At 46.1% G+C, this 15,091-nt stretch overlaps 1 protein-coding gene across 1 annotated transcript in view; it reads left to right on the top strand.

Moving 5' to 3' along the window:
- Window positions 1–15,091, top strand: part of EPHB1 (EPH receptor B1) — a 391,986-nt gene that overhangs the window by 273,501 nt on the left and 103,394 nt on the right. Inside the window, exon 5 of the mRNA XM_081159666.1 lies at window positions 13,383–13,718. Within this exon, the coding sequence (XP_081015792.1) occupies window positions 13,383–13,718 (336 nt within the window). The remainder of the gene's footprint in view (window positions 1–13,382; window positions 13,719–15,091) is intronic.

Here is a 15,091-nt window from a genome sequence, read left to right as displayed (position 1 = left end):
AGGACCAGTGTTCGGAGGTCAGCAGTTCCAGTGTGTGAGGACCACTTTCTTGTCCTTCCTTAGTCACCTACTTTAGGCTAAACAACTCTTGTGTTATCTATTCCCCAAAGCTCATGATTTCCTGACCCCCACTGTCCTGACAGGCAGTTTCTGAATCTCCCACATTGATCAATATAACTCTCAAAATACAGTAGCCAGAATGAAACATGACCCTCATTCCAGAGCAGGGTTCAATGAAAATATGATGGATTTTTTCCTGTGGCTGGAATACTGTTCATTGTTCACTTTGGTTTCAGCCCTCACACCATGGGCTCCTACCAGACTTTTCAGACACTAAATATCCAGTGTTTTTGTTTGTCCCTTTAGGAAATGCTGCCTATTTGGGTCTCTCCTTTTCTGCACTTATAATTTTGCATCGTAGATTTAGGCACAGTGTTCATTCAAGTGTTGATTATTTTGAATATCCGTTTCTATCATCTTTCAAATGAGAAGTATTAGTGTAATTGTTAGAAGTGTGGGCTCTGACATCTGTGGCTGGGTTCAGGTCCTGCTCTGCCACTTGCTAGCTGTGTGATGTGGGGCAACTGACATGGCTTCTCTGTGTCTCCATTTTCTCACCCATAAAATGGGTAGAGTATGTGTGTCTGCCTCACTATATTATCAAGGGTATTAAATGTAGTAATAGTGTTTAGAACAGTGTTTGGCATGCAGGAAGCATTCAATGAATGTAAGCTATGTTATTTTATTACTGTTATTGGAGTTGCCTACCTTAATGTAATTTTTAAAGTTGCTAAAATCCAAGCACTGGCATTACCATTTAGCTAACATCTCTTCCTTTGGTACACATGTACCTATGTAGTTTTTTTTCCCCCCAGTTACCATTGTTGAAACCTGGATATGCTATATATATATATATATACCCCTATTCTCTGCAGGCTCATAAACTTTTAGAAAAAGAAACAATGTCACTTGGGTGTGAGAAAGACCTAGGGTCCCAGCTGTCTTTGACTCTCATTAGAGATTGAGAAGGCAGCTACTTTCAATTTGGTGTAAGCATAGATTCTGAACACTGTTCGAGAGAGCAAAAGATGCTTGAGTCATTAGTGAAATCTCAACTGAAAGTGTGCAAGAGGGGGTGGAGATGCCTGCCAAGAGGGCTTCTGAATTGTGTGGGAATTCGGGTGGACAGAAATGGGTGTTATAGTTCGGGCATGTCCTTGCCCCCTGAATTATGTGTGGTGTAGGACCAGGATGCCAGCATTTTGTAGTGATTTATTTTGAAACTGTGTGCCTGGTCTTCCAAGAAACTCTCCCCACAGTTGGCTGTGAAATGCCCAGTCAGAGCCAGACACCTGATATGGTATTGGCTGTGGGCTTAACCCACTCCCCAGTGGATAGGTGATCATGGATGACTTTGCAAAGGAAAAGCAGGCTGCAGTTTTGAAGTCAGCCTCTGGAACTGCCAGAATTCCCTCAGCCTGTGCCAGAGACCACCTCTGCCCACTCCATCAGGGTGCTCTGACTCTGATGCCCCAAGAAGAGTTGTTTATTGCACAGAGGCGAGGGATAGTGGGCCACAGGACACTTGGACACACAGGTCCCTCTGTCTTCATTCTATAGAGAGAATAGAGAAGTCAGTGCAGTGGTAGTAATGGGCTTTCCCCCATCCCACCCTGTGGCTGTGGGTTTAGACTTGCAAGAGACACCCAAGGTGGCCTTTTGAGCAACTCCTCTTGGCAACTTCTGAGCTCTGCTCACCTTGGAAATGGCAATAAAAGATGCTCAACAGTGTGGAGTGGTGTGAGGCCTCCATGCAGCTGAATGAGATAAAGCTTGGTGCAGACTAGCTTTGCTGGGCCAGACGCGAACAGAAGGTGGGTACTCGTGGGAGCAGCAGGTGGCAGTGAGATGCCATGGTCACCACCAAGCCCTGCCAGAGCTCAGTGAGCAAAGACAGAAATCTATTTAGTTCCCCAAGAGAGGATACCGTCCTGCTGGCCAGCAAAGGGGAACCTGTGTGTGAGGGGAAAATTCGCTGTCCCTGTGCGTGAAGGGCAGGCTTTGTGCCTGTGCCCAGTGAAAGGGCCTGCGTGAAGCTCTTATGAGGTCAGCCATACCCGTGCCTGCATGGGTTTGGGATGGTCCAGAGTCTGAGTTGGCAGCAATTGGAAATGACATACTGGAACAAGCTGCTCTGTAGGAGGCCCTGACCAATTAAGAGCAATCCTGTTGTGCCAACGACTGAAGACTGTTCTAAGGTCATTTCACTTCAAGAAGACCGACTGGTTTAGACAGTCATTGCCTCTGGTGAAAGCAAATACCTTCAAGCCTGCTCTGGGAGGGCATGGTCTATCTAGCGTGTGCATCTTTCAGTTGGAAGACCTATGGCGATGCTTTCTCGGAGACATTGCCTGGGTCAGAGATGTCATGAGCAGGATCTGGGAATGTACAACCTGCTCCAGTGTAGGGGAGGAGTCCTGTGTACAGCTGCAGAAGATTCACAGAGCAGGTCTGCATCACGCCTTGGGGGCCCTAGGCACAAAGATGTTCTCCCTGCTTCCGAGGGCCTTCGTGTCATATTCCAGGGCAGTGCCTTTTATTCACTGTGCAGGTGTGTCCCTGGTCACTCTTTCTTTCTGGAAGCTGGAGATGGACGGGATTTCTGGGTTTTTATACTAGACCGTCCTTTATGCATGCAGAGTACACTAAGACACACTGAATTCTTCACCATATATTCTGCCATTTGATTCTTCCATGACTTTGAGGAGGGCAGTGTCCCTTCCTTGTCCCTGTCCAGGCCCAGGGGCTGCATCTTCACCAGCCTCCTCAGTCAGTGGTTTGTGTAATTGTTGCACAGGAACCCACCCACCTCCGCTGCAGACTGACCTCTTCAGGGTAGAGCTCCGAGAACTTTTCACACCATAACCTCACATACAGGGCATTGCACACAGTAGGGTCTCAGGAAACAAGTATGGATTGATGGGTCAAGAATCAGTGAATGATTACACTCCGAGACTGTAAGTGACCTGCCTAAAGTCACACTGCAGCAAAGCTGACACTCAGCCTTGGTTTTCTCCTTGTGGGTCCCACGCATCTTTCACTGTTCCAAAAGGCTCTCCTCATTTCAGGACGAGGAAAGAGGTCTTGAAGGCCATGTCTTTAAGATGGCATTACCTATAGCTCTCCTGGACTCGGACTGTTCCCAGGGAATCTGCAGGGAGGAACCATGTCAAAGTTTTCCTCTCTCCGGCCTCACCTTGGGTCACAAATAGAAGATTCAACCTTCGATCTCTCCCCTACACAGGCAGTGATGTGAGACTGGCTGTAGACACATTCCTACTGAGAGATGCTCTGGGTGCCAGGGCCTCAGTGGTCCTCCAAGGGTTTCTGCAGCCCTGTAGAAACCTAGACACTCAGGCTTCAGCTTAGGCCAGATGCAGGGGCTGTCTCTTTCTCCAGAAAGTAACATCCACCCCCTTTCTCCCAGACAATTAACTCCATCGAATCAGGAGAAACAAGAAGTACTTTCTACAAACATTTGTGTTTGGTGAAACGTGTAACACTAGGTTCTTTGATGTTCCCAAAATCCCTCTCCGCAGGGTCCCTCCTTGTTTTGATTAATCACTTCTTCTTACGAACTGTTATGATTAGGAGAATTGCCTGAGTACAGGCCCAGTGGTTCCAAGCCCCTAATGAGCAGCGCGTGCAGATGCACTCAGCACGATCCTGGAACCACAGCTGCTCCATTTCTACAGGGAAGCTACTGAAATGGTCCAGGAATAAGAGTTTCCTGCTTCCATGAGAGACCTACCTGCCATCCCTCAGCACCCGGCTGCATTTGCATCACACCTGGACCTTACACACCTAGTGCCTCTGCCCTGGGCAAGAGAGTTGTTGGAATAGGCCAAGTCTGCACACCAGTCTTGATTTCACCACTCATGAGCCATGTGACACGGACAAGTTACTTAATATCTCTGAGCTATAGTTTCTTCAAATGTAATATGGAGATAATAGTTCCTACCTCATAGTGTGTTGGGAAGATTAGATTTTATTAAGTAATGTACCAAGATGGCTAAGACAGTACTTTGGATATAGGGTGTATTATTAAAACAAAATTCTGAATTTCATAAAGAACGCCATTGAAATGAAAACCAAAGCCATCTCTCTGTTGCTTTTTTTCCTCCCCTCAAATGTTCCTCGTAGAAATCTACTCCAGACAAACTACTGACATTAGTCACTCAGTGGCATGAAACGAACGAGTTTCACTAAGTCCACGCCTTGTCCTTCTGACATCCATGCAGATGGCACAGGTGTCTGTCTATGAAACGTATGTCCCTGGGACTCACTTAAATTTGATTCCAAAGGTGGCATAAAATTGGAATGTTGGGATTCCAGGGCTGTTAGGAAAAGTAAAGCAACATGATTTTAACAGGTTTCAACATCCTTTCTTCGTTGCCCGAGGAGGACCTCCTACATTTTGAGAAGAGGAACCAGGTTGCTTGAACCTGCAATGGAGCAGGCACCACTCAGCCTTCCAGCCCCTGCTGCCTAGGGCCCCCAGAGCTGCTCCCTTTTTGGAGAGGACACTTCAGAGTTTCAGATGCCGTCACCTTCACATTAAGCAAGACAGTGCTCCAAATGTCTGGCACTCATCATGCATATGTTGTAGGCAGTCCTTGATCTGTTTCTTCCCAAGATCCCAAACCTCTCTCAGGTTCTGCTATTGGGGGGGGAGGGGAATGCCTCAACAATCTATTCATTTTGATGTCACTACTTTCTACACGTTCTTGATAACTTACTCCTGGTTTCCTGATATGGCCTGAAACAGCCACAGTCCCACCCCATCCCACGTCGATAAGACGTTACAACCCCTGCTGCCATGGATCCCTGTAGTTCTGTTGTTACTGATGCCTGACACAGACTCTTTAGGAGCCTCCACTGTCATCCAGGAAATCTCATTGAAAGGGGCAGGGAGCATGCGGGCCCAATGGCCCTCTCCAAGGTGCTGAACCAGCACTGGGCACCACATCACAACCCTTTCCTCTCTAGGACAATGCTCATTCTTCTCCAGTCTCTCCCAGGAGTTCTGCACTTAGTGACAGGTAATGGAAGAGGAAATAGTGTCTCAGGAGGGAAAGAGAGACTGCTGAACATAAGCTGGGGAGTGTCGTAGCTACACAGGCAGTTTGAAAGAATAGAAGTTTATTTGTTTGTTTTTTGACATCATTTCCAAATAACCAGTTACCAAAGAACAAACCCAACTGAACATGAAGCTGACTTCTTGTTTGTTTTATGACTTGACTACGCTTCCGAAAGTTGCAAACTTTGCCTCTTTTGTCTTGTGTTATCCTCCAGCCCATCCTGCTTTCAGCTCTGCGTGCTGTATTGAGCGCGAAGACGTAACCAACACCCAGACTTGGTTTTCTGCATATTTTGCCCCCATAGAAGACCTCTTCAGACCTCTACAGCCCCTATTTGACTCTTATCTCTCCGAAAAATCCTAAAGAACTTTCCCTTTCTTCATCCAATCACTCAGACATGGTTTCTTTAAGTAGCTATTTCACAGTGAACAATGGGTAGAGAGTTGGAACTATACGTTTTGATGACCAGTCCTAGACCACCTCCTCCCATGTCTTCTTGGTCCCTGTACCATACTTTTTTCACCATTCCTACCCCTGATGTCTTCTTCTGGTCTCCTTCTCTATGCCCTCTTAACTCAGTCCACATTAAAGTATGCAGTCATTTTTCCAAACTACAATGTGGACTTTTACCAGCTATGAGAACACTATCTCTTTGCATTTTTGACTCACAATATTCAGCAGTCTTGAATATCAAATGTCCTTCCTAGCTCATTCCCAGGCCATAGCTCACATATTTTGTCCAAAGGGAGATTGAGTAGAGGACACAGTTTATTGTAGGAGTAAAGAAAAAGTTTTCTTGCCCACAGGTGGAGGAAGAACTAACAAGGTCAAATACCATGTCAAAGCCAGACCACCTCTCAAGAGGCCAGGAAGCATATGTACAAGCATACCTAGTTTTATTGTACTTCATTTTATTGTACTTTGAAGATATTGCATTTTTTTTTTTTTTTTTTTTTTTTTTTACAAATGGAAGGTTTTGAGCAATCCTTCATTGAACAGGTCTATTGACACCATTTTTCTAACAACATTTGCTAACTTCTTATCTCTGTGTCATATTTTGGTAATCCTCACACTATTTCAAACTTTTTCATTATATAATATTTGTTACGGTGATCTGTGGCCAAAGATATTTGATGTTACTATTGTAGTTGTTTTGGGGCACCATAAGCAGTATCCATATGAATATGTGAACTTAATAAATGATTGTGTTTCAACTGTTCCACCAACTGGCCATTCCCTCATCTCTTTCCCTCTCCTCAGGACTCCCTGTTCCATGAAACACAACAATATTGAAATTAGGCCAGTTAATAACCTTACAAAGGCTTCTAAGTGTTTAAGTGAAAGGAAGAGTTGCATATCTCTCACTTTAAATCAAAAGCTAGAAGTGTTTATGTTTAGTGAGAAAGAAATGTCAAAAGTGAGATAGGCTGAAAGCTAAGCCTCTTGCACCAGTTAACTAAGTTGTGAATTCAAAGAAAAGTTCTTGGACGAAATTTAAAGTGCTACTTTAAAAAAGTGAACACATGAATGATAAGAAAGCAAAAGAGCCTTATTGCTGATTTGAAGAAAGTTTTAGTGGTCTGGATAGATCAAACCTGCCACAACATTCCCTTAAGCCAAAGCCTAACAAAGACCAGGATCTTAACTCTCTTCTATTCCATGAAGGCTGAGATAAGTGGGGAAGCTGCAGGAGAAATGTTTGAAGCTAGCAGAGATTGGTTCATGAGGTTTAAGGAAAGAAGCTGTCTCTATAACATAAAAGTGCAAGATGAAGCAGCGAGTGCTGATGTAGAAGTTGCAACAAGTTATCCAGAAGGTCTAGCTGAGATAATGAATGAAGGTGGCTGCACTGAACAACAGGTTTTCAATGTAGACAATGCAGCCTTATATCGGAAAAAGATGCCACCTAGAACTTTCATAGCTAGAGAAGTCAATGCCTGACTTCAGAGCTTCGAAGGATAAGCTCACTCTCTTTTTAGGGCTAATACATCTGGTAACTTTAAGGGGCAACCAATGCTCACTTACCATTTTGAAAATCCTAAGGTCTTAAGAATTATGCCAAATCTATTCTGACCATGCCTTAAACATGGAACAACAAAGCTTGGATGACAGCACATGTATTTACTGTATCTATATATTTTACTTTATCTATATATTTTAAGCCCACTGTTGAGACCTACAGCTCAAAAAAGAAAGATTCCTTTCAAAATATTACTGCTTATTAACAATGCACCTGGTCACCCAAGAGCTCCAATGGAGATATTCAACGAGATCAGTGTTGTTTTCATGCCTACTAACACAACATCCATTCTGCAGCCCATGGATCAAGAAGTAATTTTGACTTTCAAGTTTTATTATTTAAGAAATACATTTCTAAGGCTATAGCTGTTACAGAGAGAGTGATTCCTCTGATGGATCTGAGCAAAGTAAATTAAAAACCCTCTGGAAAGGATTCGCCATTCCAGATTCCATTAGGGACATTTGTAATTCATGGGAAGAAGTCAAAATATCAACTTTAACAGGACTTTGGAGGCAGTTGATTCCAAGCCACATGAATGAAATTGAGGAGGGTTAAGACTTCAGTGGAGGAAGTAATGCAGATGTGGTGGAAATAGCAAGAGAACTAGAATTAGAAGTGGAGCCTGAAGATGTAGTGAATTGCTGCAATCTTACGATAAAACTTGAACGGGTAAGGAGTTACTTTTTATGGATGAGCAAAGAAAGTGGTTTCTTGAGATGGAATTTACACCTGTTGAAGATGCTGTGAAGATTGTTGAAATGACAACAAAGGATTTATAATATTATATAAACTTAGTTCATAAAGCAGCGGCAGAGTGAGAAGATTGACTAATTTTTAAAGAGGTTCTACTGAGGGTAAAATGCTGTCAAACAGCATTGTATGCTGCAGAGAAATCAACCATAAAAGAAAGAGTCAATAGATGTGGCAGACTTTATTGTTGTCCCCTTTTAAGAAATTGCCACAGCCACCCAACCTCAGCAACCACCACCCTGATCAGTCAGCAGCCATCACCATTGAGTAAAAACCCTCCACCAGCAAAAAAATTATGACTTCTTTGAAGACTCAGATGATGGTTAACATAAAGTATTTATTAAGTATTTATTGATAAAGTATTAATTACATATGTACATTGTTTTTGTGACATAATTCTATTGCATATAAATATACTACAGTATACTGAAAACATAACTTGTATATGCACTGGGAAACCAAAAAATTTGTGTGACTTGCTTTAGTGCAGTATTCACTCTATTGCAGTTGTTTGGAACTGAACATACGATATCTCCGAGGTATGCCTGTACAGGTGCACACAGAGGCCGTGAACCCAAAAGAGCTGGACCCTTTCTGGATACACAACCCCATGCCCAAGACTAAGGTTCTACCTCTTCCTGAGTGTGCTTGTGGGGAGTAGGTGGCCTCTAGTAGGTGGGCTATAGACTGGGGCAGTCAGATTCCAATATACTTCTCCCCAAATATAGCTCCAACCTCTCAGGAGCATCGTGGAAGACACAGAGCCCCATCTCCATAACCCAAGACCCACCATGTTCCTTCCACCCAAACAGAGAATCATAGCTCAGCGGTTTTCTCATCCTTCAAAAGGACTGAGTTTTCCTAGCCTTTTAAACAGGAAACTTCCCTCAGTAGTAACCGTGGCAACAGATCAGCGAGGCTTCAAAAAGCCTGTTTGTATGTAATTAAAGAAAACAAGGATGTGGACCCTAGAGCTGGGGGTTTCAGCAAAGAGAACCTGGCTCTGAGTCCTGCCACTGCATTTCCTGAGGACTTTTGCAGAAGGTGGAGATTTTCTTCTGCTGGCCTCCCTCTTTACTCCCCTTTAAACATTTTTGTCTGGTCTCAACAAGCCTCCTTCCTCAGGATGTTGCTGGGGGCCCTGGTTCTGGAAAAATACTTCCTGCAAGGGCAGGGCCCTAAACCCAGGGAGTGCAGCCTGGATAAGCAGGAATTGGCCCTACTACCTTTCTCTAGGAGATTTATTCAGAGGCCAAACCTGCTCTGCTCAGACTTTTCATTCAGGCACCGATGAGGCCGACCAGCCTAGTTGAGGAAATGTGCTCTTACAATCTGGGTGGCGGGATGGCACACAGACCTGGGACCATCACCACTATAGACACCCAGACACTGGGCCCTGGCTTGCCCAGCCTAGAACAAACCTCATGGGAGAGGGACAGGACCTGTAACCATTGTTAGGAGGCAGTCTGAGCCTGGGAGCTGTTTTATTTCCTAGCATTTATTCTTATCTGAAATCATCTCATTTATCTTCATGTTTCCTTTTTTCTTGTCAGTTTTTGTCCCCAGATATAAGCCCATGGGAGCAGAAGCCTGCCTGTCTTGCTTTGCTTACATCCCAGGTGCCTAGAACAGTGCAGGGAGTATTTGTAAATGAAGGGAATGAGTGAATGAATAAATGAATGAATGAATGAATAATGAATGAGGGTCCCTGACTCCGGTCACCTCCACAGATATGCACTGTGAGCCCAGGCTTATGCTGGACTTTGAGGTAACAAGACACACCCCTGGGAGGAGGGGAGTGGTGAAGGACACCCAGCAGGGTGTGCTCAGGTTCTCCTGGCTCTCTGAGCCCACTCGCCAAGGGAAGTCCATTGTCTATTCCTGCTCCTGGGAAGGAAAGGATTCAGATTTATGCAGTCCTGGACTCAACAACCACAGCTCCCTAGACCCCCATTCATGCTTACAAGCACATTTGCTCTGGAATGTGGCCATGGATGAGAAGTGGTTGTTCTGTATGAAGGCTGTTTCTAAATAAACATGAAAATCCTTCCTCGAAACCCACTGTTTTTCTTCCTGAGTGGGGAACAAGTAAGCAGTGCTGGGTCTCCATAGACACCATCGGATCAGGGGCAGCTCCTCATTTGACACCTTTATCTCTACCAAAGCCTCGACCACTCAGGGTCACAGCAGTGGGTGCTCACCCCTGCCGCTGCTGCACCCTCCAGCGGCCCCTAGCAGGGCAGCCTGTCTCGTGCTGGAGAAAGATGCATATGTGTGACTTGAAGGCTCGCACACTGAGAGGAGGTCGAAAACCAGGTGGAAGGGGCCTCCCCCAGGTAAAAAGTTAGGCATTGGAATCACAGAGACGAGCCAGCCCCCAGCCCACCAGGAGGCCACATCATGGTGAGGAGAACACAGAGGAAGAGACCATCGCGATGCAACAATGGGATCTGGGTTAGGCAGCTAGAATGGGCTTTGGAAGCCCAGAGGGGAAGTGCATGACTGTGGCCATCAGGGAGGCCTCCTGATGGAATGGGTGCTGGACATTAAAGGGTGAGCAGGAGTTTGTCAAGTGGAGAGAAGGGAAAGAATTCCAGACAGAGGAGAAAACACTGTGCAGTGGCTCAGGAGAATGGAGAGAGTTTAGTGTGCACAGGCAATCACAGGGACCTTCCTGTTGACCACGCTAGGGGGAAAGAGTCAAGTGGCCATAGATGAGATCGGGAGCAGCAAGACTCCCCAGGGGCAGGAGGGGGAACTCTTGGGTAACTGGAGTTCGAGCAGAGGAACTCTACCACCGCATGTATGTTTTGGAGCTCACGCTCTGGCAGACGAGAATGGATGTGAGCTACAAAGCGATGTGTGGTGTTCATTAGGAGGCTTTTGCAATAAGCAGGGAAATTAACAGAGCCCTTTGTTGTGAAATGGTGGGGATATAGAGGAAGGGAAAGATCTGAGGAAAACGAGATGGAGCTGACAGACCGTGTGTCATGGGACACCGAAGATGTGACTCCCAGGGCCTGGCTAGTGACAACATAGGGTGTCAGGGGAGTTCAGGACTGAGTTGTGTTCCCTAGACTTGTCAAGAAGGAGGCCAAAAGGCAAAGCGGGCTTGACGGCTGAGTGGGGAAGTAACCAGACTGCAGCTGGCGGAGCAGGGAGACAGGAGAGCCACCAAGTGTGACTCTACTTTGGAAAAGCTTGGCTGGAGAGTGGAGAAGAGAGGATATGCAATGTAGAGATGCCAGGTGAGTGTCTTGGTTTTAAAATGGCAAAGACTTATGTAAGTTTCAGTGAAGAAGCTGGAGTCAGGAAGAGGGTGAAGTTGAAGGTCAAGGGAGCGAGGAGATAACTGAAGTGTGGGGGCTTAAAGGGTGGGAAGGACGGGTGGTCACTCTCTGGGACAGTACTTGTCTCTGCCCTTCTGCCCAAGGCTGCTTTCTGTGTGACAGCCTCAGGATGCCCTGAGGATGCAATAAGATAACATTGAGAAAGGGTTTTCCCCATGCCTAGCAAAGAGCAAGCACTCAGTGAGTTCATTTATTGCAAGTAGGAGAGTTAGTGACCTATGGCTGAGGCTGGGCTGTGTGCCGTGAAAGGGAGAAAGGCAGCAATGACATTGACCACTGGGAGCTTGTGGTCTGAGTCCCATCAGTCTAAGCAAACAGGTCCTAGACAGGCACTGGCCAATACAGATGTTAATGAAGAGTGCAGAGGCTGGCCATGCCCAGGAAGGGCCCACCCAGGGCTGTTCGGACTGCTCTCCCAGTGCTGGCTGTGTGCTGATTCCTGAAGAGATGGATGTTTATCCCTGGGCAGATGGGTGGGGAATTCTTAAATGCTATTTGCAAGACTTCTGTAGAAATGCTTCATGAATCCTGCCCTGTCACAAGCGTGCATGAAAGTTGTGCTTTAGCTCAGGTCTAATGGGCTTTATATAGTACAGTACTGATTTTCTTTCATGTTTTAATAGAATTCGATTTAATATTTACTTTCTGCTCTAGCTGCTGGCTGTTGACTGATTCAACACAGAATCCTTCCCTGGTGCCCCCCGACCTCGTTGTTATTCCTTCATTTTGTGTTGGCATTTGATTCCTGTCTCCAGCATGAACCACTTTACACATGTCTTCGTTCAGCTGGCGACAGTCACGTGCATGGATTCTGAATGCATTACTACCAGGAGCGGCTGCTCCGGCAGACCTAGCATTCGGAAGGGGGGCTTCTGGGTGGGATTCATTTCCATCAGTTAGACATTGGGGAGATGCAAAGCTCGGCCTGAGAACCTGAGGCTCTGATCTGTTCTCAGGCAGGAGATTTTCCAACTTAATCTCAAAATGCCCAACACTGCAGTCATGAATCCAGCAACATTTTGCCCTTCTGCGAAGTACCAGGCTTCCTAGAGTTTTCAACAAGGCATTTCAACCTTTGCCAGAGTGAGAACAACAGCCATGGACAGAGCTGTCCAGAGAGAGGCAACAGGCTGCCCTTCTTGAGTCCCAGTAAACCTGGCTGGTTTGTAGGAGACAGAGTCTGTTCAAATTTCATGTCTTCTGACCACAACATTTGGAGGACCTTATCAGTGTAAGTTTGGGGTTGGAGATACTTTTCCCTCAGTAGGAAAAGGTAGCCAGTTTCACTAGCAGGCAGCACAGGGCTATAGTTAAGAACGTAAGCTTTGGAATCAGGCTGGTATGTGTGTTCATACTGGCTTCCATTCTTATAGACCACAAGATCTATAGCCAGTCCCCATTCTCAGCTTTAGTTTCCCTAGCCATAAATTGAGTTAATTATTATATCTTCCCAGTAAGTTTTCTAGGGGAATTAAATGCATGCAAAACAGCTAGCGGAGTGCCTAGAACAAACCTGCATGTTGTTCTTGTGTGATGGGGTCAAACACGGTCGCTGGGTGAATCTCCCACCAACCTTGCTTCTTGTCTTGCACCAGAGCTTGTGCGACTTGAATATTCATCTATCCAGGTGCTCTGGCAGCCTTCCCCCCAGAGAAACGCACCCACTGTCATGCACACCACATAGGTCTCAAGTTATGTGAGATTTTGTGCAGGATGTGAGGATATGTTGGTGCTTCTGATGGATCACTCATATCCCTCCACCCATGAGTTCTACACCAATTAAGAAAACACAAGGAATCCAATATACATACATGTTATTGACATTAAAGCTTGTTGGAGGATGTGTCTTGGTCCTAAGAACAAGAAGACTTGAACCCAGGTTTTTGCATCTCCCTCTCCCTTGGCACACATGATCGAAAGGAGAGCCCCAGTGGGATGACTGAAAAGGGAGTTTGGGACAGGCTGACATTTTGGTTCACCATTTTTTCTCAGAATAGGTTGAAGCATAGAGACTGGAGTTAAAGGAGGGGAGGGAATGCATGCACACTGAAGTAGATAGAGAAATGCTGGACAAGGAAGCTTCTGCCCGGCCTCACTGGGCCTTTCTCTGTCTCCTTACAGGCGTCCCATCAGGTCCCCGAAATGTCATCTCAATCGTCAATGAGACGTCCATCATTCTGGAGTGGAACCCTCCAAGGGAGACAGGTGGGCGGGATGACGTGACCTACAACATCATCTGTAAGAAGTGCCGGGCAGACCGCCGGAGCTGCTCCCGCTGTGACGACAACGTGGAGTTTGTGCCCAAGCAGCTGGGCCTGACTGAATGCCGAGTCTCCATCAGCAGCCTGTGGGCCCACACCCCCTACACCTTCGACATCCAGGCCGTCAACGGGGTCTCCAGCAAGAGCCCCTTCCCCCCACAGCACGTCTCCGTCAACATTACCACAAACCAGGCTGGTGAGTCTGGAGGCATCTCTGCTCTTCGTTTTGTCTGTGTGGTTGGCTCTTTGTCCATCTCGGTGCAGGAGCAAAGCTGCAGGCGCACCCATCCCGTTATCTACCCTCTAGCTTCCTCCCAGGAGTGAAGGCGTCGAGTGATGAGCGTTTGTGGCCATGGAGGAAACAGGGGTAGTGTTTCACCTCTGAGAGGGAGCTAAATTTTGAGGGATTTTCTTGTGTCCCGCACAAAGGCAAAGATGTATATTCAAGCCGGAGTAGGACCCAGTCCTCTGCGTACAGCTGGGGCTCAACAAATGCCCTTGGAAAGATAGATGGACAGACAGATGGATGGGTGGCGAATGGACAAGCAGATGGACAGATGGATGGATGGGAAAGTGGATGAGTAGAAGCCCTGCATGGTCTTGAGAAGACCAGTGCTACTGTGTTAGAAAATCCAATGAAAGAAACTTCCCAGTCACCATGTGCTAAAGTCAGTATTGCCTCCATAGATTACTTTTCAATTAAACCCGTGTAATTCAAGAGTCATTCCCCTTTATATCTTGCTCAGATGAATGCTACACTGTTGTAGGGACCTCAGATAGCTGGCAATAGATCATTCCTGATAGCCAGTACCTCCCTGTGGCATGCACAGCTCCGAACATTCTCTTCTCTTTTCTATAGCTCTTATTCTTCTGACCTTTTTCTCTTTATTACTTTTCACACCCCTTGAAACAATCCATTTCTTTTTATATCCATTTAACGAGTTCATTCATGCGCTTACTCGCTGATTTATTTATTTATTCACTCATTATTAAAAGACAGCGATTAGCATCTACTGTACACCAAGCTGTGGATTAGACACAGTGATACTGGGACACCATTGTTTCTTCCACGAAACTCATTAACCGAAGAATTTGCAGGATATAGACACCAAGCTGCAAGGTGGTGTCTTCCAAGCGCACCGCGTGCTATACACACAGGAAATACCCAGGGAGTTAGGAGAAGTGCGCACTTTCCCCAGGGGCAATGGCACGAGACTGAAGAGGGGAGGTGAACATCTGGTCTATAGGCAGTGATGGGGGTCATGGGCAATGGACCACGGTCTTTTTTGGAATTATGGATTTTTCTCAACCAAATCCTGAAAGGACTGTTTGTTAGTCGAATAGCAGGAGCCAAGACTGTCTCTGCTCTCTCTCCCCTGTGTAGCTCCCCCTTCTCAACCCCCTCTTCCCTACTGTAGCTTCTTCTGCTCCCCACCTCCTCACCCTCAGCTCATTCTCTCTCTTTTAATACCAGGCATCTTTGATGGCAGAACATTCTTGGGTTTAAGCTGTCAGAACTGAGAAGAAAAAAGGTGTCTCAGGAGACCATGGCTGTCCAGATGGCTGCGT

This window comes from Miniopterus schreibersii (genome assembly GCF_964146895.1).
Source record: "Miniopterus schreibersii genome assembly, chromosome: 15".
NCBI classification, from domain to species: Eukaryota; Metazoa; Chordata; class Mammalia; order Chiroptera; family Miniopteridae; genus Miniopterus; species Miniopterus schreibersii.
This window is presented reverse-complemented; position numbering and strand designations above follow the sequence as displayed.